Below are 27,453 nucleotides of genomic sequence, written 5' to 3'. Positions count from 1 at the left end.
TTATTTCAGTTGCTTACTCTTCTCTGCCTTTGTAGGCTCAATAGTCGTTAATAGTTGAATCCAGCACGTAGTTGCTGCCTGTCCCTGTGTTACGTGTCACCTTAGGGCTGCATTTTACTTAGATACATATGACAGGGACTTGTTTCACTGAAACTTCTGTACTGCACTGGAAGCACTGCAAATCTTACTTCAGTGAGATTAGATGTGGATTACCTTTTTCTGTTTCCCTCTGCGATTGACAAAATCCTGTAGTCACGCTCCTGGCTGGTTTCTTTCTGCCTTATCAGTTCAAAGATTAAGCATTCCCAAATATTATCCAAAAACCCTTTTACAGTCCCTTTTATTTCCTCTCAGGATCCAGGTCCAGGAATGAAATATGTGTGAAGTGTCCTCTGGGTTTTGGGAGGAGGTAGAAATTGGTTCAAATTGGCAAAATGTGCATGTCTGACAACACAAGGATTTAAATGTTTTTTAAATAGAAATTAAGGGCATATTGAACCACTTTTCCTAATTGGCCAAGCTAGTGAAATATTTATGTATGCATATATATACATATGCTGTATAAACGCCCTGAATATTGGAAATACTTTCATGCTATGACAGATGTAACCATTTGTTAATAATTTTTCATAGGTTGGAGCTATGCTGAACCGTGCTCCAAGCTGGGAGAGTGGAGGGGAGGGGGAGAGGAGTGGGGCTTGTGGTCATGGAAAGATCATCTCTGACTGGATTTTTGACCTTCTATTTGCTGTTCTTGCAAATCAGCTATGAAAAGGAAAACGATATCCATGAGGTAAATCAAGCAACGGATAAAATCCCTTTATTCCTACAAGGGTTTTTGACGTGTAATGCTGTTGAACATATAAGAACGGGATGTTGGCTAGAACAAACGCTTTATAAACCTTGGTATATTTGCTCTTGGAGAGGTGTTGTGGAGACATTTTAACAGTGGGAAAATGATACAGAAGGTTAAACAAAGTAAAGATGATGAGAATAATTATTTGTACATACAAGGTGTTGTGAATAGAGCAGACAAAAAAATGTAGACCACAAGACACACTAAATGAAGCAGATTCCACAAACAGAATCATAGAATCACTAGGTTGGAAAAGACCCACTGGATCGTTTGATTTCCTTGTCACGTTTCAGATGAATGAATTCTCCTTTGTTAGGCTGCAAATGCAGTCATTTCAGGAAACTTTTAATTGAGTTGACAAAGTAAAGTGACTTGTTTATTCTAAATTATGTGTATATATACACATACATACATATATATATAAATAAACATATCTAAGAAACAAGGGTTGAAAGGTTAGGAAGTGCCAATTTCATGCTTGTGCCTGTTAATACAGAACTGCCCGGGCAGGCTGCGGGCTGTAGAATCGGTATGTGGCTGGGGAGAAGGGTTGCAAACTGTTTATCCCCCAGAGTCCCCATCTCATTCATTTAATAGAATGAGCGTCCACGAAGGCAGGATTTAACACTGCACTTGTGATGGTAAATTTGCTGCTGTATGATTTCTATGTGTTTGATTTACAGTTGGAATAATCTGCTGTTTATGTTGCTGTGTACTATTTGCTATACAAGTTTTCAGTATTGGATTTTGATGTGCATATGCCTTAAAAGAAAGATTCTAGAAAAGGTACTTAGGTCTGTACAGTGCATCCGTGCCTCCTCAAGAAGAACTGTTTGTAAGCAACTGAAGTCCGAAGTAATTTAGTAATACGTCATAGATTCTTTACATCCTTTCTGAAGCATTAACTAAACCTTAGCAGAAATAGCCTGAGGTCAGCTTCTAATGTCTGTTACTGAGTTTGTATTTAATATTAACATCTGTACTAGAAATATTTCCTTCCTCTTAGGTAGCTGCAGAATGTTTCATTCATCTAGCAGTTGCCTACAGCTGTATGTGTAAGTAGTAAAGGAACTTAGAGGCATTCATTTTCAGCTAAAATAAATACTCATTTTCAAAATGTTTTTATTAAAAAATATCCATGACAGCTTTGGAATATCTTCATCCTTGCTTTTCATTCACTCATTCACATCATTAATTTACAAGCTAATGAAGAGGTTATGATCACAATAAAACAACACAGAGCAATAAATTATTAAGTCCATACTTGGCATTATTTAGGCAGTGAGATAGGCAGTGAGATGATGTTATATTCCGTTCTGAAAAAAGTGTGTAGGAATAGGGTACCCACTTGGAGTTTAAGTTTCAGGTCCCCAGAGGTCTGTGTTAAACCGATCTCTGTGTGCCGAGGTTAAGTAAACTCAAATTGCTGGATTGGGGTGAAACAGAGCTTGTTGCTTCTTGACAGTAAACTTCACCTTAGTGCTTTGCAAGTGGAAGATGCAACTTAGTGAAGCGTTAGATTTCCTGCTAATGCAAGGGATAGTAACATTTTTTCTTCAGTTGTAAAGGTAAATACTGGCAAAACCCGTTCTTGTAGCTGGGGACTTCATGTAAGCCAGAGGTGTTTCATACATAATTTTAATTTTGAAGATTTTCCCTGCTTTTGGAGGCAAAAGTGACTTGTTCTTCCTTCACTTTTGCCTTTAAGCAATACTGGGAATCGGGTTCAGCGGTCTGTGCTTCCTGGTCAAGGCTTTTACACTGACCTCTCATTACATTTGTTTAGTATTTTGCATTATTGCTGTGCCTGTAATGCTTTCTTGGGTTACAACAGAATTCTTTACTTTGATAGGAGTGCTCTATAGAAGAAAAGATGATAACACGATTTAGGCATCTCTTTCGATTTGAAACGCGATGTGTTTTGTATAGAAAAATTCAGGTGGTTTCATTATATAACAAATCTTTTGTAGCCTTTGAACATTCCTTCAGTTCAGCCAGTCCCACAGGAGTCCTTCCACAAGTCCTTCCTCTGCATTGTGTTTCCAAAAACACGCAGCTCGTCCTGAGCCAGTTTCCAGTCTTGGACACTTTGTTGAGAACATTCTGTATCTGGGCAGTTCCTATTTACCTGGGAATACAGTGACTTTGGTCATCCAGTTACTTGACAATTATTCATTCATTAGCCAGATATTTCAAAATCCTTAAGTTTTTTCAAATAAATTTTTGGTCATAGTGCCACCCCATAAATCAAAAAAGAAACTGTAGACGTTAAATAAACCCCCATAAATATTCTTCATTTAAAATTCTTGGCGTTTTATAAAAATAGACAATGATGCTGTTAAAGAAATTTAAAGCAGAACTTTCAAAGTCAGAAGAATGTGTCTAGTTCCCCAAAATGGTTCATCTGATGCTTTTAGCAGTGTTAGTCATAGACGACCAATAGAAACTATAGTCTATTAAAGACATTTTGGGTCCATTCACTTTTGGTACCATTGACTGAGTATAAATTTTGAGGAGATCAGCAGCTTATTACTCATTTTTTGGTTGTGCTTTTGAGCTCTGCAATAGATTTTTATTTAATTAAATTTTGAAGCAAAGTCTTCATCCCTTTCATTTTTTTTTCAAATATAATCAGTTGTCTTTCCAGGTTCCCTGGCATGTTTTGTAAATCAACTTTATGAAAGTTTCATTGCTTTTTTTTTTAAGATCAGTGCACACTTTTCTTTTTCTCAATCTTCTCTCGCCCAGTATGCATGGCAGGTGTGCGAAGTAGTTAAAATCCTATGTTATCCTCCCAGGAATGGTGATGGTTTCCAACTTCAGGTGCTTGTCCACAAGTGATCTGCTGAAGAGAGATGGGGGAGGGTGCGTCCCAAGCGGAAGGGGGATGATGGAGACCTGGAGCCCTGCATCCACACGGCATTTCTGGGCCTGGCTACACTAGCTCGGTGGCCAAAATCTGCTAGTACTTCAGTGCGAAGCAGCTGCGCCCAGAGGAGGATTGAGGCCAGAAACATTTAGAATATTGGATAAGCGTGAGAAATTTTTGGTTTGTAAAGCTCAGAGCTGTCTCTTTATTAGCACGCAATTTAACATGATTTGTATCCTTAATCTCACATAGACTGAATCCTCTCTCACCCTTTGGTTTGTTAGGTTGGGTTCATTACTTTATTTTCCTTGGATGGAAACTTTCCCCAGTTATCAACCAGTGAACAAACATATTTAGACATAAGGCCAAGTATTGTTTGTCCTTTCCTTTCAGTCTGAAATCTAATTTCCAGCCACAGTAAAAACAATAAAACTGATGTTTGCTTTTCCCCTTTTTTTCTCCAGTGATAAATATGATGTGTTTTGAGTTTTATCTGTATATCTAAAATATTCCATTGGAAGCTTTTGAAAGATAGCATTGCTTTTACTGCATAGTTGGCTCCAGGTCAAGTGGTTTAAGCTCTATGCACGAATAGAAACTTCTGTTGTTTACAGTAAGTACATCCCTGGCTGATGTATTTTGTAACTCACGTTTAGAACTAAGAGCAATTTCTCAGTTTTTAACTATTTCAAACTATTTGTAACTATTATTGTTTCTCAGTACAGAACTTGTCCCCCCCCCAATATTTTTTTTGTGCATCTAGCACAACAAAACTTAATTGCAATTCTACCTGCTGTTAAATTATCTTAGAATCTAATATTACCTCAACATAACATGTAGAGACTTTCTCAGCTATTTATCAAGATATAAATCCTATCCAGTGTGCCCTGGATTTATCTTAACATATACAGTGATACATTTTTACCCTGTGGTTTTTTTAACTAAAGTCACAGCAGGGCTTGGCAGGATTTTGTTTTTGTTTTTTTTTTTTTTTTTTTGCTTTGAATGCCATTGATATTCCACCGTAATTTTTATCCTGGAGGTAGTGTGTTGAGAGCCAAATAGATGAGGGTGCTTTGAACTTTCCGTTTTCTTTCTTAATCTTTTTGGTGGAATTTCTGTTTCTCTTTGCATACTTACTCTCAGATTCTTCGCACAGATAAAACGTGTAGAAGTGCTGAGCTATACTTTTCATTCATGATGTACGTATACATTTTTAGATTCATTCTTGTGTTGTTACTGAAGTTTTGTCCAGATTGAGTATTTTCATGGGCATCTTTATCCCCCTCAGTACAGAGCCATTTTGTTATTTCCAGTGTCCAAGTACCTACAAACTTTCCTTGCTAGTAGCGCATTAAGACATTTCATACTTTTTTTTGCAATGTAATTTTAAATTTTGCAATGTAACCTTTGCCTTCATGAAGCTTAGCTTTACTTGTCTGAAGAAGTAATGTTTATCAGTAGTAACATTGATAAGCTCTCTGATATATAGTTTTGCTCATTATGGAAAGATACCAATGGATGCACAAACTCAGATGTAGATTTGTTCCTTTGCAACACAGCATCGTGTAGTGCACAAGCTAAGTGGCAATTCTGCTCTGTTTCTGTAGGTGGCTGCTATGTTCTGGTCTCTTGCTTGTTAGAGACCCCGAAAAGCCCAAGCGGGACTGTATAATCTGTTTCCCTGTGCCCTAATGCATTAGAAAGTCATTTGTGAATGTCAGCAACTGCAGCTATGTTTCATGTAATGAGATCTGTAATGGTTTAAAGACGTGCATCAATCTATATGGAGCTGGCGCATACCCTCAATGGAGCTCTTTGTACATGAAGCAGTAATAGCTCTAGGACTGGCCTGTGTGGGTCTCTGAAAAGACCACAGTAAATGTCACCAGTAGCCTGGTTCAAGATGACAATACATTTTTACAGTGGTAGAAATTAGCGCTGTAACAAGTTTTGAACCAAGTGAAGAAATATCAAAGGTTGTCAAAGGTTCAAATTATAGTATTTCAATTGTAAATGTTACTTATGACTAACCTTATCTCACCAAAAAAAAAAGTTGACTTTTTCTCCTTGAGCTGCCTCTTGACATTTTGGAACGTACAGTATTCAGCAGAAATTCTGGTGTGAACCCAGCAATGGAGCAGGTCATTAGCCAGAACAATGCTTGTATTTGCCACTGCTGTTCAGTGGACACAGAGGATTTCAGAAGGGAAGAACAGTTGAAAAATCTGCAAATCTGATGCAGTTCAAAGGAGCGAACCAGGAGTGTATGTGTTTTGAACTGACAAAATGCAGCAGAATTCACCCTTCAGTTCAGGTTTCTTCTCCAGGAGCGCAGAGAAGCAAAGTATCAAATTGCTGAGCCCTAATAATAAAAATGTTGAGATTGCAGGCTGAGGAGGATCATCCCTGGACAATGCGAAAATTCGATTCCCCAGAACTACCGGTGCACAGGACTTGAGTGTGATCTGCGTGCAGCAAAAGCGGAGGCATAAGCTGCCGTGCGTTCGCTGTGCGTGGCTCATGCACTCAAGGGTGGGACAAGATTTCCTACTCTTCTTCATCTCATTATTTCCAGCTGTCTGTCTGGACACTTAGGCAATTAAATTAACCCCTGATCAGTCACATATAGGATGTTGTCATTGTTACAAAAAATTGCTGTAAACTTTCATTTCCATGTATTTTGAAGTTTATATTGTTCACACAGCATAGACTCTCAAGCCTATTAGGAAAGTTTACTTGTTCAGTGTTTGCCTGCCAGATTCTGTCTATCATCATTTAAACTTTAAAATCTAATTATTAACTACTAATGCTTTTTTTAATAACACTAGCTAATAGTGCTCTGTGATGTGCAGTGGGTTATTATTTATCTCAAATGCTAGGGTGGATAATTACTGAAGATTTTTTTATCTGATTGTGGTTGAAAGGGGAAAAAAATAATCTTTTCCAATGCCATTTCATTACTTATCTCCTCCATGGCTTATTTACTATACAGTGGGTATCTCTGTGCTTTATGTGATCTAATATCCCATATATGTGGGAAAAAGCAGTATGTACATTGATAGGTAAATAAAAGCAAAGTATCTGAGGGAATACTTGGTAAGCTGTAAATCTTCCGCACCCTTGGGAGTCTGTTTTACCCCTTTCTTCTTTCTGTGCTTTTAACTTCTTGCTATCACAAATAAACACTTATGTACCATTTCTTACCTCTTTCCCCTTAAATCCCATTTTCTCCCTTGTCTCCAAAAATCATCTGAATATGTGAAACTTGGATTTAATGGAGGCTGTGAAATAACTTTTGTAGTGTGCAGTTTGGAGTCCTTGCGCTGTGGCTGTTACAATGACAAGATTTTTCTAGAGGGAAGTGTTGGTACCAGGAGGAGAATAGATTTCTAAGAATACCTTGGTGTTCAGAAAGCTTATAAATGTAAGAGGAAATATTTCCACGCTACCTTTATTAACTGTGAATGAGTTGGCCTGTGTTACTCAGCTGGAGTCGTTTGGGGGGTGTAAATAGTGTCGTGGTTGGTAAGTACTCTCACTGGTTGGTGCGCTGTGGCAAGGTCAGACAGGGTGCCTGTCTTAATGATGTTGTTTTGCTGAGCTTTTAAAGAAAGAAAAAAAAAAAAGGCATGTTCTGTATTAGATATGAAAAAAGTTTTTCATGAGCACATGCTATATGGAATCTTTATATTAATAGCATCTTGGCATTTTACACTCCCAAGGCAGTCTCAGAAACCATGTGAGGGCTGCAAATCTGGCTTGGAAGTGCTGTAATTTGTGTCAGGACCAGCATTGATCAAGTCCAAATGTTTTTTCTTCTAAATGCATTTTAAGCCTTTATTCATCTCTATAGGAACAGCCAGCTCTATAGAATCAGACTCGGACTGTAGGATGTAAAGTTATCATGTGAATAAAAGTCTGGTAATCTAAGTCAAAATAATTCATGCGTTAATGGGCTGGAAGGAGGAATAACTTTTACTGACAATTCCTTAAACTCCTTTAGTACCATTTTACAAATTGCTTTCAAACTAAGCTCAGTGTGGTCCTTGCTTCGTGCTCACCTCTTAGCAGCCTTCAGAATAGCATTATCGGGTTGTCACTTTTATCGCTGCACTGCTTTTGATTTATGTTTTTGCTATCAGAGTTGCAAAAAGATGATCATTTTACATACAAGACTATTCTGTAAGTTCAGCTTTCTTTGTTCGACAGTTTCCTCTAGCTGCTGCAATAGCCTCAGTTCCTAAGAATTAAAATTTCCTTACCAGACATTTGTACTTCACACGGACTATGAAGAGGAACGTTTTGAGTTGGTAAGGGAAAAGATTGTCAGCAGCCTGGGGAACATTCCTGCAACACGCTAGCCTTAGACGCTTTGATAATTCCTTTCTGATGCTTTGAGAAAAACACATTTTAAATGTCTTTGCTTTAAAAATTTGTGTTTTGATTGTAAAAATAAGTAATTTTAACCTTTTAAAAGCAAGATCTTATGCCATTCTAGTGAGCTTTAGTTCAAGTTTCCAATTGCGTGGCCACATGCATGCATGGTGCCTGGTTTGGGGGGTGATTTTTTTTTTCTCCTCTTCCCCTGTCATTGATACAGACTTTGGTATGTGGGTAGAACATTAGTCAAGTTGAACTTAATGCATACAAGTATTACTGCACTAAAATATGTGCTTCTAGCATTTATTTTAGGCTATATACTAGTTTTACATTATCCCAGCTGGGTATTAAACTGAGTTACAGAACTGGCGGTATGTTGGGGAAAACCAGATGTGTACTCTAAGAAAACAATAGGTTTGGATCTAGAGCTTTCATTGAAGTCTGCTTCAAATTGACACTCCATTTTCCTCTCCCTTCCACCCCCCCTACCCCCAAAAAAATAAAAAATTGAGAGTTGCTCAAAAATGCATTTTAAAATCTCCAAATGATGATCGGAAAGTTTAACATGTATGCAAATGCTATCTGGATAGGACTCCAGATAGTAAAGACCTTTGGCTGGCCCTAAGGCTCAGCTGGTAGCAAAATATATTGCTGTGCAGGAGACCCTGATGTCAGTTCAGCTCCAGGCCACGGGGTTCTGGAAGCTCCACATAGGTGAAACCTACAGCTCTAGAGCAAAGTACCAGAGGATTCGGGGACTGCGTTACTGATGGATGGTTCCTGTAATTACATCCCAGAGTAATCGTCTGCCACAGGTTGCACTGAAGTGGGAAATGAACACAAATGGTAAACGAATGGGCGAGTAAATGACAGCGCACAAAACCTTGGAGAAGCACCGAGACTCGTGCTCTCGAGGGGTAAAATCACCCTGACAGTAGACAGATGGTTGAAGTTTAATTCATAAGGGAGAACAGGCACTCAAGTCCTGTGCCAGTTGTTTTCCATCCCTAAACCAATGAGATTTTAATGATTTATAGCAGAACAGGGTGTATGTGTTACCTAATGTGTTTAGAATGACTTGATACAGTTTTGTAAGCAATGCAGGAAGTGGAGTGGATAGACAATCCCTTCTTAATCTTCTTTACTCAGAATTTAAACAGCAGAGTTTAGGTTATCATCTGTAATATTAGTTTCTCTGGAAATGTTTTCCCAGGCAGCCGTGCGTGTCACAGGCCAATACATGCAAGTAGAAAATAAATGTTGGGAATAACTACCAGAAAAAATGATTTTACTTGTGTTCTCAGATGTGGAATGTAACCGGTAATTCACATTTTTAAAGAATTAATATAATTCTTAAATGTCAGGTTACTGGCTCTGACTTGACAAAAATATATAAAAGAGGAAAGTAATTCAGTAACCAAGAATTCATTTGCAAAATTGGGAAAGTATAATCTGTTGTACTGTGACATACCATGCACGAATTAGTCAAACAAATTACATTCTGTTAGGATACTTTTTCATTTTATGACTTTAAATTAGAAAAAAGCACATTTGCAGCATTGCAAAGGCTAGTGCAAAAGGAGCACCCAGTTCCCAAGCTCTTCTCCGGGGTATTGGAACCATTTGTCTGCTAAGTGCGTTCATTGAAGTGAAAGCACTCGGGAAGTTACTTTAAGCAGGATTCTGCTGGAGAAGCTAAGCAGGAGCGATCTGGCTTCGTGTGAAAAGAAATGTATGTATAACTGATGCCTTATCTGTGAACTGTGATGGAAATCAGAGGATGGTGATTTGTGTTAGAGTAACGTTATTAAATCTGTCAAAAAGCTGATAGCTTTAAAAATGACAGTGGGTACATGTAAGAATACCCACTTTTAGGAAAGAAATCAATCATTTTTCCTAATTGTCTGAAAATGGTTTTGACATGAAACATAAGATTTTCTAAGGCGGAACGTGATATGTAGCTTATAATACACGTTATGTCTGCTTTTACTTTTTGCCCTCATCGGAACACACTAAGGAGTTTACAGCAACACTGGCTTTTTCAGTGTGAATAATTTAAATGAAGTAGATAAAGCTTCTATTATTTTGGATTGTTTCTATATGAACTTTACTAGTAGATAAAAACCAAGATTAGAGACACGATTGGGTATTTTAATTCTCTTCTTCCTGATATCCTTTGTGGTCTTTTGTATGGGTATTTTGAGGAGTCCAGGTGTTCGTGTCGTATGGTTTTGATTCTGAAAACCAGCCATTTCATGTGTTTATTTCTATATTAAATTCTGGAGTACATATTCCCCTTTTATCATTCCTGTCTGTTTTGAGATTTGCATGGAAAAGCAGAACCAAAGGCGACAGAGGCGATTTCTAGTTCTGGATTCCTTTGTGAATCAGAGAGTATCTTCCTTCCCTTAGGTCACGGGTTTGTAAAGGGGAAAGCCCTGAGTATTGAACCTGCTCTTTAACTTGCGTCAAGGTCACACTTTTTCTTGCCCTCAGTGGGATTTTTTTCTTGAATTATGCCTGCAGTGTTATTTTTTATGTGAGTTTCTGTAAGAAACTTACTAGTGTAATTCAGGTGACTCTCCGGAGCGCTGCCTGCTCATTGACGGATCCTTTAATTGACGAACACTGGCTTAGAACTTTCTCCAGCTTCTGATTTATGGTTCAGGCACAGCTACAGTGAACTCACTGTGGTTGTTCTTACCATTTTTCATCTGCTTTTCTTTTGAAACCATTATGCATTTCTGATACTGATTGATATAAATCGAGCTGATTACCTCATTTCATAATTAAAGTGCAGGAGGTAGCATATCAATTTTCTTGTCTTCAGGACTTTTCCTGAACACTGCAATACTAGAACTTTTCTTTTCCTCTGTGTATAAGAGGCTCATGCTTTTGTCACATGTGCCTTTTTTCCCATCCGTATTTCTCCAGCTTAATAGGATTCTGCAGTGTACAGTAGGAACAGTGTTTTGTTACCCTAGCTACAAAAGCCAAACTTTCAGATGTTATTTTGCTAGTATTAAAAAAAAAAAAAATTACTGCCAGTTATGATGTAAACATTTGCAGTTTCCCCTGAATGTCTTTTCTTTCTGGAATCAAAGTAAAACCACTGTTCTGAGGGGAGACTGAGAAATTGTTTTAGACGTTTTTAAGCAAAATAACAGATGTATGTGATTGTGGTAGATCCTCAGTGATCTGGTCTTACTATTTTTAAGTGGCATGTTTACTACTGGCCTTATCGAAGGAGATGTACCCTCTCAGCAGCACTCAGAGTCCAAATTCTAGCTTTAAATTATTTATGAAAGGATTGAGCACCGTTTCTGCTGAAAGTGGCTGAAGACTTTAGCAGAATTTCATAGTAAATGCTGAAAGTACTTCAAGCATTTAACTTGACCTTTTGTTTTAAGCTTAACTAATCCCATCAGGAATTTGAGACTGGAGAATGGGACCAGCATGGTGACATTTAAAGCCATGTTTACATTTATTGGACTCACTGGGGCTTGTCACATAAAAATGTAAAGGGAGACAGTCTTTTAGGACTGAGTTATCCTCTCCCTTTTGGCTAGGTTATGTCACAACACAATATTTCCCACCAGCCAGATGCTGTGTGAGTCACCAATTATTATTGACTTGAATAACCTTTATCAGTGCTGGTCAGTCGGAGGGAGTCTGGGTCACTCGTGTATGACTTATTTCTTGAGCTTTTGCACTCAGCAGCTACAGTTTACTAAGATTTCTTTGACACTGTAGTATTTTTCGCTGTACTATCCAGCCATTTCTTAATAGCACTCAGTTGTATGTTGAATAAAGCCCAAAAATAACATTCTGCTGGAAAAAGAACATTTAAGCCAAAGGCTTCTCTAGTATTGCTCAAAATAATGAATTATCGTAGGGAGATTTAATTGTCCACTCTTGAAACCCTTTCTTTTGGAAGCAGTGCCATCAATTTTATTGTACTTACTGCGAACAGTGAGTCGTTTCATCACAAAATGTTGCAATTGCATAGATTTGAATAATTTTCACCATTCTTAGATTGAATTTACTTAAAAGATTTCGCAGGCTATAACACAATGTCAAAGGCTGAGCTGAGCTGAGAAGCTTAGTTATGTATTTCTGACTGTTTTTTTCCTTTCTTGATAAATGGTTGTTGGAATATATGAAATAACTTTTGGTGGATTCATTACCTGGCAGTCACATCTCCAAACACGTGCACGTAGCTCATGTGATGTAAAACCATAAAAGAGATACAGAAAAGAGATGGGTTAACCCGAGCCTTGCCTTCAGAGGAGAAGGTGGGTGTGAAATACTAAAACTACCTCATTTAGGGAACTCTGGCAGGAGCAGGTACCTCTAACTACCTTTGTGGAACAGCTGAAATTAAACTGCAGGTTACTGTTTGGGAAGTGCAATATCTGAAAAGAGCTGTCAGTTAACCACAAAATTGTTATGAGAAGTTTCCCGTGGTGGGCGATTTACTAAGAGTATCTTCATACAAAAGATGAGTCAGATGTACGATTTCCTTACAAGCCTCATGCTTCCAAATAGCCTGTTTAATTCAATACCGTGACTTTTGATGAGGTAACTCTTCTTTCCATAACCGACTAATTTTTACTGAAATTACATCTGCAGCTGAACTGCCAATTAATTATAATTGAGTTTTGCAAATGTGATAGTTTAAAGTGTATTTTCAGTGATAGTCAGTGTTTCCTTTTGGTGTGTTTTACATAATTTTATAGGGCCTGAGCCCATCTCTGCTTTAAGTCAAGAGAAGGCCACCACTTGGCTTCAATGGGATGTGACCCCAAAGGATCTTGAGACAATATCTGTACCTCTATCCGTGCTTCATTGATGCGGGCAGATGCATTGTTGTCCATCTACCTGTGATACTGACTTATTAAAAATACCGCTGGTGTGAATGTGTGCTACTTATATGTAGTACTATGCATAATCTCATTGTATTTAGATTACATGATATAAAGCTTGATTTTGGTTCTTTTTTCTTAGTAATTAACTTTGCATCTCTTTCAGCCAGCATAACAGTTCACAGATAAAGTTTTAATTACACTGATTACCCTTTTATGTTCAATACCAAGCACTTCTCAGAGGAGCTGCTGGTCTCTTGAGGGACCCTCAGCTTGTAATTTAAGCACGTGTGTGTTGACCCAGTGAAAGCGTGAGGAACATTTAACAACTGCACCTTTGTCTTTAGGTGGTCATTTAAATTTAGGCAGGATGCATTTCACCCAGGCAGAGATTGAGAGCCTCATGGGTTTTTCATACGTTTTTAAATACTGAATGCAGAAAAAAATGGGTCAGATTCATTATTTCAGTTGGACCGTACTCAGGAGAGGGTCAGAGAGATGGTGAGAGCAGGTGATTTATTAAAAAAGGGCAACAAGAACTGTATTAAATTGATCTTTTTGCGTGCTTAATGTTTTTCCAGTTTATTTACTAAATTAGATGTGGACATTTTTTGAAGACCCCAGAATATTTATTTGCAAGTATATGTTGTTATCTTGTTTTGTTTTTTTTTTTTTTAAAAAAAAGCTTGTTCAGGGAATGTTAATAATGATAAAGAACCTCTGCCACGTTTTCCCTGCCAAAACGTTACACGGTTCTGTGTATCTCATTTTGCTTTGCTCAGGGCCTATTACAACATTTCACTGGTAGCTGTTGCTTTCCGTAAAATCACAGTGTTGGAAAGTGGTGATGGCTTTACTGACTGGTCTTGAGAGGCAGAGGTTTGCTCCTGGGCTCGCTGAGCCCTGCTCTCCTTGGGGATCGCTGAACCCAAGATCTTAGGAAGCAAGGTGGTGAGTTGTGAAGGGGCTTGTGGAGGTGCAGATGGCTTCAATACGCTAAGCCACGCTTTGCCATCACTTATCTAGCTCAGCCCAACCGCAGTAGCCAGAAAGATGGACAGTTTTATAAAGTTTGTTTAAGTAACCACAATAGCTGCAGTTTGTGTCCATGCGTTTCTCCAGGATTTGCACAGACGCATTAAGGGAATCTCAAGAGGAGACATTACTGCGTAGAGCTTCGCTGTGTTATAGACTCAAAGTGAAAGCAGATGAGATGGTTTATTATTTGTTATGCAAGGAAATAATGCCGCTGATAAAAATGTACTCTGGAATTATTCTTTTCAGTTTTCTGCACTCGGTGAAGCTGAAATCAGTTTCACTTTTCATGCCTTTTAGTTTGGGGAATTTAAAGGAGGTGCTCTGAGTTATATGACTCTGTAGGGGTGTTAGTTAATGAAGTTTTGACAGATTTAAGGTCACATTTTGCATGGTTCAATTCAGCACACTTAGAAATACGCAGCAGGGAGAGTTCCTCTCTCTGTGAACTGGTATACGTTAGACTTTTATATAAGCTGAATTTATTTTTATGTTGGCACATTTTATGTAAGGAATAAATAGCACATTTAGGTATAGGTTGTTGGTGGAGTAAGGGCAGGCTCTAAGTAAGGCTTTATGAACTAGATCTTTAACTTCAAAATGATAACCTGATCCTTAAGGGCATGGAATCCTATTTATATTGTTCCCAGTTACCTTAGATCCAACATACTATTATTTTAAGAGAAACGTATTGGGACATTAATGGGAATATATTACTCTAACATTACTAGAGTTTTTGCTGTGAGATTTGCTGCCAGACCCTTATCGTGCAACACTTCAGTATTTGAGGACAAATGAGTGAAGCAGTTTGATTTTTGGGTGAAGGAACATAATGGCAAGTTAATGTGAATCAACATTGTTTTATCAAAAATTAGCTTGGTTTTGTGAGCCTGATTGGCAGTACAGTGATTCACTGTAGAGTTCCACCATGCTCTGCTCTTTTGAAAATGCTCCCCTACAGCAAACGATTGAAGCCCGTGTTAAATTTATTAAAAGGAATTTAGTTGATACATTGAAAAGAGTAATTTTAAGCCTTCCAATTTGTATTTTCTAGTGTTTTCCCACAAATATCTTTGACTAATGCTATTCAATATTTTAATCAAAGATATGGAAGGAAATGAATAATTAGTGATATGTAGATGGCAGTGTAATTAAATGCTAAGTAATGAAAGTAAAAGGTCATTTTTACACCCTGACCTAGATTACTAGATACGATTGACTCAAGCCGCCTTTTAATAAAGCGAGATGCAAAGTAATATATTTTTCTAAGAACAATTATTCCAGAATTATTTTTTTTTATACTGGTGAACGCTTAGTGGCCTCTCTGGTCAGATAAAAGATGGTCTTTCACCTTCCAAACATCCTGCAGGGATTAATGAGAAGACATGGGTGATGGGGCAGTATGTTAGATGCTCCATGATATTCTGTCAACTGAAGTATTTAGAATAAAGAGGGGCTGATCATGAAATGATAATCAGAACAAGTTTAGCTTGAAATATAAGAGGTTATGATATATACTTGTTTTGGAAATAAGTGTGAGTGGTCTATATCTTGGCCTTTTGCTTTATGTTGTTGCAGTCTTTGTAGTTTGAAGTCGAACATATAGCAGCCATAAAAACGCATCTTAAAAAGAACAGAGGCCTCATAGTTTGAGGGCTTCTGCTTAAAAAAGGGTTTCCAATAAATGGTCTAAAGGATGGGTTACATCTTCCACATGCTAGCTCGCACCCCTGTGCTTCTCAGCACTCATTACTGCCAGAGAAAAGCTGCAGATACTCTCTACAAGTCTGTGAGCCATCTGTCTTCTTTATCTTTTTTTGGAAAAGGAATTTCCAGTCTTTTATTGCTGTCAATATTTCCAAAAGTTTGGAAGATAAACCTTAGTCCTTAAAACTGTCTTGTAATTCTATCAGAACACTTACTGTTTAATTTTAAGCACAGCATAGAAAGTATGTGGCAGGGTGTAGTGATCCGTGGTCCATGTTGTCAGCTCTGTGTTTGGCAAGTTGAATGTGAATTTGTTTCTCCAGAAAGATAACACGTCATCAGGCTATATGCATTCTGACTTCACACACATGTGGGATAGGTAAAAATAGTGCAAGGGTTACACTGGTTTTCAGTGAATGCTGCCTGATCTTAGCATGAAGAGGACTGCTTCTTTGAGAACAGTTAGGTCAGTCTGTCCTTTGCTGCCTCTCCTTTGTGTCATGTTTGTACTTTAGTTTTATTGGAACTGGACTGTAAAATCACCTAAATAACTTTGTATCAGCCACTGTCAGGTGTGAGCTTTTCTATGTACTTGACCTTGGTTAAATCCAACAGTCGGCTTAAAGAAGAAGGAGTATAAAATGGAGCATGTTACTGATTTTCCTATATATTTTAGTATCCTTCATACTGTACTTATTTCCTAGAGTGTTGGTACTTGTTCTGTTCTGTTAAGTGATATTAAGAACTAGAAAGAATAGTCTTATGGAAGAAAATCTTGCAGTTTTTTTCACTCAGCTCCATTTTTTTGGCATTCTTCATTGCCTGTTCCAGACTCGTTAGTATATGCTAAAGTGATGGAGACCTTGATTAGTCTTAACCTCTGATGTTTTCAAGGAACTCTTAATTTCTAACACTAAAAACTTTTTGGGTTCTGCGCCTAAAAATATAGAGTCGATTTGCCCCAGGTGAACTCCTCTGTAAGCCTGTAAATCCACTAAATGTGTTTTGTTGCCACTAAATACAGTGAATGTTTTTAGTTTTAAGGCTCCGAGAAGCAAACTTTGAGATTGAAAAGGCTCAGCTAGAGGGAGTTACCTTATTTAAGTGAACATGCTTATCATCAGAGCTTCTTATCATTAGAAGGAGCTGTGTTTGCTGTTCGAATGTGTTCCTGTCGTTCTGCCATCAATGATGTAGGAGGATGATAGTCAGGAATTGTCTTAATTTTTGTTTTCTAAGAAGTATCTAGACCCATAACCACTTTTTGGGCCCAACTGCCATTTTATCAATGTTTTAGCTAGAGCCGTCACCGAGCTCTTTCCTTTATCCTGTGCACAACTCATTTCTTTCATGCAATGTGCTGAAATGGTTACTTGCTGGCTATAAGCACTGCAGGATTTTCCAGTGTGAACCTTCTATAAACAACCACTTTCAGTGATTCAAACCCTCATTTTTTAAAAAAATGTCATCTTTTATTGCATTCCTGCTAGAAATGGGAAGAAACGATGGAAAAAAGACACCAAGATCCCAATGTGTCTTGGTTTTGAGCTTTTTATAGGTAGGCAAACATACGTGCTTGCCTAAAGTAATAAAAAAAGCTCACAACAACAGTAGCAAGAATTGAATTTAGAAGGCTCAGTCTGGCAAGGACCAAACTAAGGAATGGGCTTTTGGTAAACAAACTTCAGCTACCCCAGAACAAACAAACTTCAGCTACCTGTTTTTGAAAGTTGGGGTCTGGAGAAAAGTTTTGAATTACGGCCTTCTACAAGAATAATTCTCAGTGATAAGTGAAATCAGCAGAGGAAGTGATATGGTTTGAACCATGGTTGGAAACTATGCTTGAATAATATTGGAAGAAATAGAAGGAAAACCTATTACATTTTAATCTTTTCTAAAAAATTTTGTTTCCTGCCCTGGCAGTCACATGTTAAATGGGAACTATTAGTTATGGGATAAAGTGGTCTTTAAATGGAAAGGAAGGGAACAGAGAAAGTAGCTGTTTTTCATTATTATAACTAATTTTATTATTACATTTTATATGGCAACCATCTTGCTGAAGAAGGGATGAAAATATGAAAACCATGACCTTCAGACTGAATAGCTTGCATGTCCCAAATCGTTGAGACTGTGAAGAGGGAATGATAGAGGAAAAAAGTGGACAGGGGAGGAAAACAAACCGAAGAGAAAAGCAGAGATTCAGGTCAGTGGGATACCACTGCGAGGCTCTGTGCTGCTGCTGCAATTCCTTCTGGTCAGGAAGCCTGGGTTTGTTTTAATGTTGCTGTGAGGAGGAAGGGATAACGTACACATGGGCACAATCTGCTTTGCATGGGTAGGAGGGAGCCGTCTGCCCCTTAACTCATTTTATCAAATCTGTCAGCTCTTGTGTTTCTCACTGAAAGCTTATAGAGCTTTAAGGAAAAGGAAGGTTTGGTCAAAGAAACTATGGTTCTGTGATCACTGGCAGTGCCAAGAGTTCACACTTCATTTTAAACATCCGAACCAATTGCTGTTCCTTCTAGTGTTTCAAGGACCATTTAAAATCAGAACTAATAGAAATGCATTTGTATTTCTGTCTGAAGGTGTTAGGGAATGTTTTCTTATTCTGAGAAGTGATGGGAATAGTGAGGAAAGGCGCTGTTTCATGGTTGCTTTTTAATTTAGGCAAGTTGTCTTCACCAGGCTCACCATGCAATATTGTGACTTTGAGGCAAGAAGGTTTGGTAATGAAGGGTTGCAAAGGTTGAGCCAGTTCACAAAATGTGCTTGAGGGTATTGGAAGCTTCAAAGCATTGTCAAAGACACGTATCTCAAAGGATTCTGATTTTTCTTGATACACATTTTTCACTTGGTTTTCTGCGTTTGTGTGGCAAGCTGAAAAAAACCAGAAGAGCTTAGCGAGCTGCTCTGTTCAAGCTGTGCCATTGCTTATGCTTGCAGTGGAAATAATTGTGAAATGTAAAGGGTGTGCTGCAGCTCCGCGAGAGCTGAAGATCTTGTCACTGTCAAGACAACTTTGTACCACTGACAGCAGGCAATAATAGATGAGCAAATGTATTTTTCCTAAATAGCCCAGTGAATTTTTTCACAAAATCCTTTTTTGGTTTGCTTCTTCATTTTAAAGGCAGTCATTTGTAGGGTTGTTTTCAGCATTCACTTGAACTCTCACTAGTTTGAGTTAGCTTAAGCAACATGCCATGTCAGATACTCCTGTGCATTTGTGCCTAAGTAAGGTGACCAAACTTCTTTTCTGTATGTGTTTAGAGCATGAATTAATCAAATTTTTAGAAGTGAAGTTTATTATTTTTTAGATTAACCATCCTCTGTTACCTGATTTGGACCAGTAAGGCAGGATGTTAGAGAAGCACAGCAGAACTGAGAAGTTCATTTTCAGGAGGAATTGTTTATTTTTTGGTACAATTCCTTTCTTTTAAGGTCAAGGGCAGGTAAGAATTATGAAGTTAATGTCTTGGTTTGGAAGTCAAGTGAGCAGCCAAAAGAAAAACCATGTACTTGCACCTGCCTTGCACCTTGTGAAAGGCTCTTCTGCCCAGCTCCTCCACGAATCTCATGCTACATAAAGCTGTTTGTCCCTTTATGCCTTTATGTTTTGCAGCCTTGCTATAGTTTCATGTAAAGCTTGACATTTTTGAACAGAACAAAACTTTTGGATGAGGCTGATTGAAGTTAGAGGGCTGAAGTAAAATCCTGGTTTTATCTGGGGAAGCTTGGTCACGCTGATGAGAGAGTCTGTTCAATGAACTTGAATCCGCTCTGTGGATTCTGTCCTTTATTATGTATGTTTGTTTGTATCTGTCTGTCTTTCAATCAACATATATTTTGAGATAATTTCTTCCCCTGTGTTAAAGGAAATGGGGATATCTGTTTTAATAAGGCACTGTCATTACTGTGGAAGAAAAAGGTTTTGCAAATGCCAGCACAATCCAAGGACCATAACCAAACTTGCTGCTTTATTTACCCAAGCTGAGCTTTTTCTGAACATAATATTTATCGTTACTGCTATTTGTGAGAAGAAAGGATGACATCAGTCATAGTTCTTCAGCATAAAAAAAAATAGTGTATTTTTAAGCTTATATAATAAGTTTCTCATTTCCACTCATGCCTAGAGGAAATGTAATTTATTACTGTTTTATGTCAATTCAATTGTATTTTCCTATCTGGATACGCCTGAGATTCATGATAAATTGCATTATCTTATGAATACAGCATGATTGGTTAAGCGATATCTTCAGTGAGCTGCAGGTCACAATCGTGTCACATTTGACAGAAGTGTTCGGGCATACGAAGTGGGATCAAACATTCCAGGCTGAGCCTGAGACTGAATTGATCCTCTCTCTGGCTCAGCAGATTAAACTCAAGGTACTATGCCATTGAGAGCATAGAAACAGCTTTATTTCCAAATCCCTTTCAGAAAAAAACCCAAAAGGCAAAGATGGCAGCTCTGCCCAGCTGCTCTCATCCATTTGTATCTCAGTCTCAGAAACTGTCCAATGATTCAAACAGAAACTGCAAAATAATAGTTTTGTTCAGGGTGCTGTTCATAAACTTTGCAGACATTAAGAAGAACTTGTTGCTCATTCCTTCATTTAAACTTAAGTCAGACGGTTTAATTTAAGACTGGAATCTTTTCCCTGTTCTTGCTTTTATTCTCATTTTTCAGTGACTGATCAGACAGCCAGTTACGCCACAACAAGAAGCTAGACAATATTTAATGACATCTCAGACAGCTGTTAATGTGGAAAACAATAAGAAGTTTTTTCCAACATTGGATCTTCTTTGAGTTTTCAAAGTCCAGATAGATTCTTTTTTTTTTTAAGTGATTTTAAAAGAGCATTAAGATGGCTGTGCATGATGGGCAAGCAGATAAAGGGAAGCCTTAAGAAGCAAAATGGTTCATAGTTTTGAAAAATAGCCTAAAAATTTACAAAGGCAGCAATTGATAGAGAATAAACAAATCAATGTAATGTTGAATTTAGAGCCAGTCACCTGGTTTGCAAAACTGAAATAGTTTGACATAGCGCTAGTGGAAATGAATCTGCTTTGTATAGTCACACACCTTCCGTTATTGAATACTGAAGCCTGCAGTCCTTGGGATCTGTGCAAACAGGACACAATAAGGATGGAAAATCTGTACTAATTGTGATTTTCATTATGTTTGATGTCTTATGTCTCTCCAGTTTATCAGTCGGGGTTTTTCAAACTGTACACCTGGAAACCAAGCACAGCGTATGTAGCTGCCGCTGCTGTAGTCTGGATTTGGGATTGGACCATACTTAATCTTAACTGAGTTGGCTTTAATCTGGCTAGCTGGGGGACTGGAGCAGCAACGATCAAACCCTGACCTCATCAATGCAAATTCATAAATGCATGGGTTTATCAACCCCTACTGATGTTGGTGTGTTGTCCATTTTACCTCTGCGAAAACAGGTTCAGCCTCATCATTATATCCTATAAAAATGCTTCCCATTTCTTTGTGAATGAAAGCGTAATTGCAAATAGTTTATCCAGCAGGAAGATGCAGTAGGAAAAGCATGTAACCATTTGCCTGAAACCAACAGGGATGTATAATTTGATAGTAAAAAGTATTTTGTGCAAGTATTGCTGTCTTTTTTTGTGTTTGTAGGCAGGATGGTAAAGGTAGGTTATGACTAGGAATCTAATCTATTTGGTATAAGATAACATTTAACAGAGTTATTTGGTCTCCTCATGAGTAGGTGCTATAAAAAGGAGTTTTGAAATGCGCTGGAAGGTGTGCAGTTGAGGACCTGGAATAAAACAAGGAAGCTGGTACTATTAAAAAGCTTCAGGCTTCTTTGTTGTAAAACAGTTTGTATGTGAGAATGAGGGCTGGTTCAGTTGCTCACTGAACTCATTCTGAAGTTTGTAGTTCAGAAATAAATTAGAAAAAACACACTGAAGACCTGCAGACAGGCTGTGATGTGGTTCAGGCAATGTGTATTGTATAGTTCCAAAACAAATACTGTAGGATAAGACTACTTTGCTTACTCCTGTAAAAACAAAATGTAGCATCCTTTCGCAGTTGGATGCTGACTGTATCTCAGAACACCCAAGATCCCTATAAAATCCTGACAACACCCCCGAAGGTCATTTATGGAGGTCACCTCTCTGCCTCCCACACTCCCCAGAGAAATTCTGGTCTACCCACTCCTTCATGGCCACCCACCTGCAGATCAGCTGAGAAATCATACTTTGTTAAGAAAATCCTTTGTTAAGAATGTTATTTTTGCTCTTTGTTCTCTTTCCTTCATTTGAAAGATGTCTTGTGTTCACTGTGGTTCAAATGCCATACTTTAACAGTACATTACTCACGGCATATAGAAGTTAAAACTGAATATGTATATTTTAGCTCAATTAAAATAATGAGATTGAGGACTTGTCATTGTTTATATATATGTATTTTATTCTCATTTGTGTTTCAAGAAGTGAATTACAATTAGTCTAATCTCAAGAACATTCTAAAGCAAGCACTTCTGGATGGATCAACCATTCGTTGGTTTTGGAAGTCGGTAGGGGGCTTAGTCTTCCACCAGTCAAATGCAGATGTGTTTAGAGTAAGCATTAAATAGCAGTAATTCTTAAATCTACACCTTCATATGTGATACGAATATAAACATTACTGTAATAAATTTTCCAAAGTTGAATGCCTTTGGCTGTGAGGACGAGGATCTTGGATCTGTGTCTGTTTATGTAACGGGGAAAACATTACCCAGTGATATTGATGTGTATTATTGACACTATCAACCTGTGCAGTCTGTCCTGCTTAGTATTTGCAATAATCATTAACAGAATTATGAATCTCATAAGGCAAAATGTGATGAGCATTTAGTATGGGAATCTTTCCATATGTGTACCACGACCTCTTGGAAACCCAGATGATTTAAAGCAACTGTTACTGATAGACAAGATTTCTTGTGTTTCTTTTGAATGGTCTTTGGTTTTGCATCTGTTTTAAGTTAGGTGGTTCATAATGCATTTCTGATTGTGCTTGTTTACAAGGTCCTTTCTCCGTTGCTTTCCCTGCAGGTGTTGCAGGGTGCTCAGCTGATAGCTGTTGCTTCTGCTGAGCCTGCATCAGGGGGTGTTGATGGATCCCCACTCCAAGGGAGTGATATCCAAGTCCAATATGTGCAGCTGACACCAGTGACAGACCACTCTGCGACTAATCAAGTATGTATATAATCTTTTTGCCATTTGAACGTGCTTGATTGAAACATCTGTCAGATGAACTCTATACCTATCTACAAATACTGCAGTCCAAATGAGTTTATGATCCTGTTTCCAAACCGTAAAAAAGAAAAGAAATCCTCTGTAAAAAGAAACATTGTTTTGTTAAAGGTATAAATGGTCTTTGACTATCCCTGTTTCTCTGTTTCTTCTCAGTGCCTCTAGAGAATAGTTATTTTGGTCGTCATTGTTTTTCTGCATCCTCGAAGGCTGACAGCCGTATTAAAGGACAGGGCAAAAAACTGGCTGGAATCTACCCAAAAAGTATTTTTCAGACTGAGGTTTCTTTTAGAAATGTTATTCTCTTTCTGACAGCAGTCTTCCAGTTATTTTGATCAACAGCCTGGATTTCCTGCAGGAGTCGCAGTGTTAGCAATTGTAAGTGAACAGTTGATCCTCTCAGTTATGGTGGAGGAATTACTTTTTTTTCTTCTTAAATCAGATCGAGCAGTCATGGATCTGAGTCTAAAAAGAGTTTTTCATAGTCTTGAAGCTGTGACTGATGAAAACACAAGAATGTTGACTTAGAACATTTATCAGAATTTTTTCTGAAGGTGGTTCCATGTTTGTCCACGAATCCCACCGTCGTTGACTGCTTTTGTAGAGAGTGCCAAGTAGTTTGTGAAAGTCAATATTATTGTGGGATTTCATTTGATACATACCCAGTTTTGGAGAGGACTCTGACCTGGATACAAACATTTGGATATAGAGTGTTGTGAAGGAAAGAAACCACCCATAAGAAATCAAGGGAATCTTGTCCAAACTTCGCATGCATAGAATTTAAGTGCTTTGTGCTGCTTCCATGGGCAAGGCAATCTGCAGATCGGTTTGACACATGAAGTTAGAGCATGTTGGTTATCCCAGTGGCAAAGAAGGCCACATGCAAAAGATGGAGCAGCTTCACGTATTGCTCAAGTGCCATGTGTGCTGGCTGGTGCTGGTGGGGACGCCAGAGCTCTGAACTCCCTTAGCTGCTCTGGTCCGCCCTGGCTCCCCACCTGGATGCCACAAGGTGCTTTTCAGAAAAATTATGCTCCCTGTCAAAAAGGATCATCCTGTCTGGCATGTGAGAAAGCTGTAAGGTTACAATCAAGTTTTCTGTACGCTGATCTTCCCGTGCGGATGGACAGTAGGAGTGTTCCAGGGATCATGCCTTATTTCTTATGAATCTCCAGGTACTGCTAGTCCCATGCAAGTCTTAAAGTATATAGGTAGTGAGAGACGTTTCTTGTGCTGCTGTCCTCACTCCAGTTTGGAGTTTCCAAATTTACCTCCTACAGATTTTCTCCTGGGTCTGTTCCCTCCTGCCTGTCCTCCCTTCTCAGCCACCACCTCTGTAGGGAGTGCAGCTCTAAACATCGACGTCCATCTCCCATACAACTGGCAGCCACGAGAGGAGATACTTTTTTCTTCGGGGACACTTTGCACCGTGTTAGGTTTTAATATTGTGGTTAACCACAGAGATTTATACAAAGCTGAAGAGAAGCAGACGAGGAATGTGAAATAAGAAGAGTAGCAAAGGAAAAACAGACAAGACTAAAAATAAGTTTGCCATAAATATTTCCTCAGTTTACTCAAACTAAACACTAAGGATCTGTTGATGAATTGGAGAAGCTGACTTGTTATTGGCATTACTGAGTTACATGGGTAGTCCAATAGCTCTTTTGGGTGGGACGGTCACTTGAGAACTTACCTGCTAACAAACTCAGCAATCTGATAGAACTATTCACCACTTTGGCACTAATTTATTGAACATTTAAGTAAACACCAAATTACCTATAAAGATGAACAGGAAAAAAATCTTGTACCTGTGTGCAGTTACTGACAACAAGGCAGGGAAATGAAAAGAAATAACTTGACAACAAAACCTTAATTTAGGAGCAATGCTTTATATTTTCTTTTGAATAAATTAAGTGACAATTGTGTATGTAAAGGATGGGAAATCCAGTTGAGTTTCCACTCTCGTGTCTTTGTGGATCATCTTGCAAGATATTAGGCTGAAAGCGCAAAGCAGGGCTTCAAGTGAGACTTTTTCATAACAGAAGTACTGTCGTGGGAATAATTCTGTATCCAGGGCATTACATAAAGCATCTATTAGATGAATTTATAGAGAGAAAATCCATCAAGGGCAGATCTTTGGAATTGGTGGGAGTGTACAGGAAAATATCATTAAATGCTTGCCCTTTTCTAGTAGTTTATCTATGTTTGTGATATTGGCTGCTATCAGGGGAAGGCTTATTGGGTGTGATGGACTTTATCCAAGCCAATACAGCTGTTCTTAAATTCTATTCATCTTATAGCTCAAAAGATGGAGTTTGTTTCATAATCTAGTTTTTCTTACTCCATCTAACTTGGCTAAAAAGACTGTTTGCTGTGGGATTATCCTTTCGCAGCATTGTCAGGCTACTGGTAGGCAGTAATTTGATTTTTAAAGGGACTTCTTTTGAGAGCTCAAGTCAGTTGTGTTTAAATTCTTTCGTGGAGGAGTGCTTTTGCTTGGAAAGCAAGTGGAATCAGGCCTGTAGGGAGAATTTTATTTCAGATAAAAGTTCCCTATAGTAGCACTATTCTCATTTTACACAAAATAGAGAAAGACTGCAGTGGGTAAAGTCAGCAGTTTCAAACCATAACCTGCACCCACGGGGGAAATTCCAAGCACAGGGCAACAGGTAATTTTACTGTCCTTACCTACAATAGTTTTGTCACTCCGGGACCTCCTACTGTCTTTTGTATGGTCACCCTTGGTTGGAATTCCCTTCCATAACCCTGTTCAGCCCTGTACCCTCAAGCCTTTGTATGTACATCATGCTGCAGCAAGTCCTTTCACAGCTTTAGCACAAGTTGTGCCAGACATCGGTTTTATTTTGTCTCTTTTTAGAGGTGGTTCTTTTTTGGGAAGAGAGAGGGAATAATTGTTTTCTGTTTGCTTTCTTCATGCCACTCATGATTTTATAGATCCTTATCATGATTTCATTATTTCAGCCTTCTCTTTGCAGCCTAAAGAGTGTTAGTCTACTTAGCCTTCTTGTGGACCCTGTGTGGGATTTTGGGTGCCATTGTAAATGTATTTCCTTTTCAACTCTGCCACAGAGCTGATATCCATGCAGATTTTGCACTGGTTTGGATGTTCGCATTCCCGTGGCAACACCAATGGAAAGCACTTTTGTATTGATTTACTGATTTCATGTCTTCTTTTGCAGGGCAGTGATAACCTTCAATCGGCAATCCAACCAGAAATGCAGATAGAACATGGAGCAATCCAAATTCAATAAGAGCATAGTGAAAAGACATGTCAACTGAGATGCCAGCAAGTCACGGTCAGAAGTTAAGTGCTGTAGTCTTCATGCAACAACAGGAGAATGAAAATGCTTGTTAGACTAATGGTCACACCTCGAACATCTGCAGATAGCAGAGTCCTGATGATCTGGTTGTCCTCACCTGGAACAAATCAGACCTATTTACTTAAATTGGAGCTACATCACTACACCAGTTAAGGATCTGGCCTTCAGAAAAAGTAAATGACTGGCCCATAGGTACACTTAAAGAGGAAAAAGATTTTTTTTCAGAAAGAGGTCTAATAAATCAAAACTGTGAGACTGAATTTATGTTTCATCCTGTTCATTTCTTCTGTGAAATATGCCATTTGAATGTCTGCAGATAACCTAGGAAACGTATTGCTGCTTCGCAATACTTGCTTTACCACATATAGAGGATCAAGAGCTCAAATATTTTTCACTGTTTAAACAGCTCTTTTTTTATTTGCTATGGTGTTTATAACAAAAATGGAAAATATTTAAAAAAAGAAGAATTGCATAACTGCAAGTATTAGCCTTTTGCTGGTGTTTTCTGTTCAGTGTCATGAAAACCTTATTTGCAGAAGACTTAATTTTGTTTGTACTGTTGCTTAACTACTTTTCTAGGGGAAAATGCTTTTAAATGCTGTAATTAAGCATTTCTAATGAGAAATAAATGTGTATTTATGAATAGCGCAGCTGTATGTTGCTCTCTGCCTTAGGGTTGAACGCGGTTTGACTGGACTGTGCTGTAACAGTGTAGTTCTGGAGTGTTCGAAGACAGATGCTCTCTGGCAAGCTCTGCTGTCAAATGGAGAAGTAAGATTAAGTCTATAAGGAAGATATGAATCTTAGATCATGTTATTATCTAAATTTTCAGTGCAAGAAAAATTTGATTGTTAAGCTTTTGAGTGTCCAAATCCTATTTAATGCAATGAATTTCTGAAATAATTTTTTAAAAATGGGAACGATTCTTCTATGCTCTCTCCCTTTTAGTTCCTCCAGCCTCCCTTATCCAGTGGCTTGTGACATAACCTCAGTTTGGGATTCGTCCATAAAAAGCTGGGTTGCAAAACTCTTGTACCTATCTTGTTATCCAGCCTGCAGCAGCACAGTGAAATACTCTCTCCACTGAAACTTGGGAAATTTTATACCAATTTCCTTACAACTGCATTT

General features: G+C 38.3%; 1 protein-coding gene across 3 annotated transcripts in view; it reads left to right on the top strand.

Moving 5' to 3' along the window:
* The window catches only part of BANP (BTG3 associated nuclear protein), a 138,060-nt gene extending 111,090 nt beyond the window's left edge, over nt 1–26,970 (top strand). For all 3 annotated transcript variants that reach the window (XM_069868287.1, XM_069868286.1, XM_069868288.1), the window contains 2 exons: nt 22,784–22,927; nt 26,185–26,970. In XM_069868287.1, the coding sequence (XP_069724388.1) occupies nt 22,784–22,927; nt 26,185–26,256 (216 nt within the window). In that variant the 3' untranslated portion in view covers nt 26,257–26,970. The remainder of the gene's footprint in view (nt 1–22,783; nt 22,928–26,184) is intronic.
* The last annotated feature ends 483 nt before the right edge of the window (nt 26,971–27,453 follow it).

The sequence above is a fragment of the Phaenicophaeus curvirostris genome, chromosome 14, assembly GCF_032191515.1.
Source record: "Phaenicophaeus curvirostris isolate KB17595 chromosome 14, BPBGC_Pcur_1.0, whole genome shotgun sequence".
NCBI lineage: Eukaryota > Metazoa > Chordata > Aves > Cuculiformes > Cuculidae > Phaenicophaeus > Phaenicophaeus curvirostris.
The sequence above is the reverse complement of the archived record's forward strand: the minus strand, read 5'-3'. Positions and strand labels throughout refer to the sequence as shown.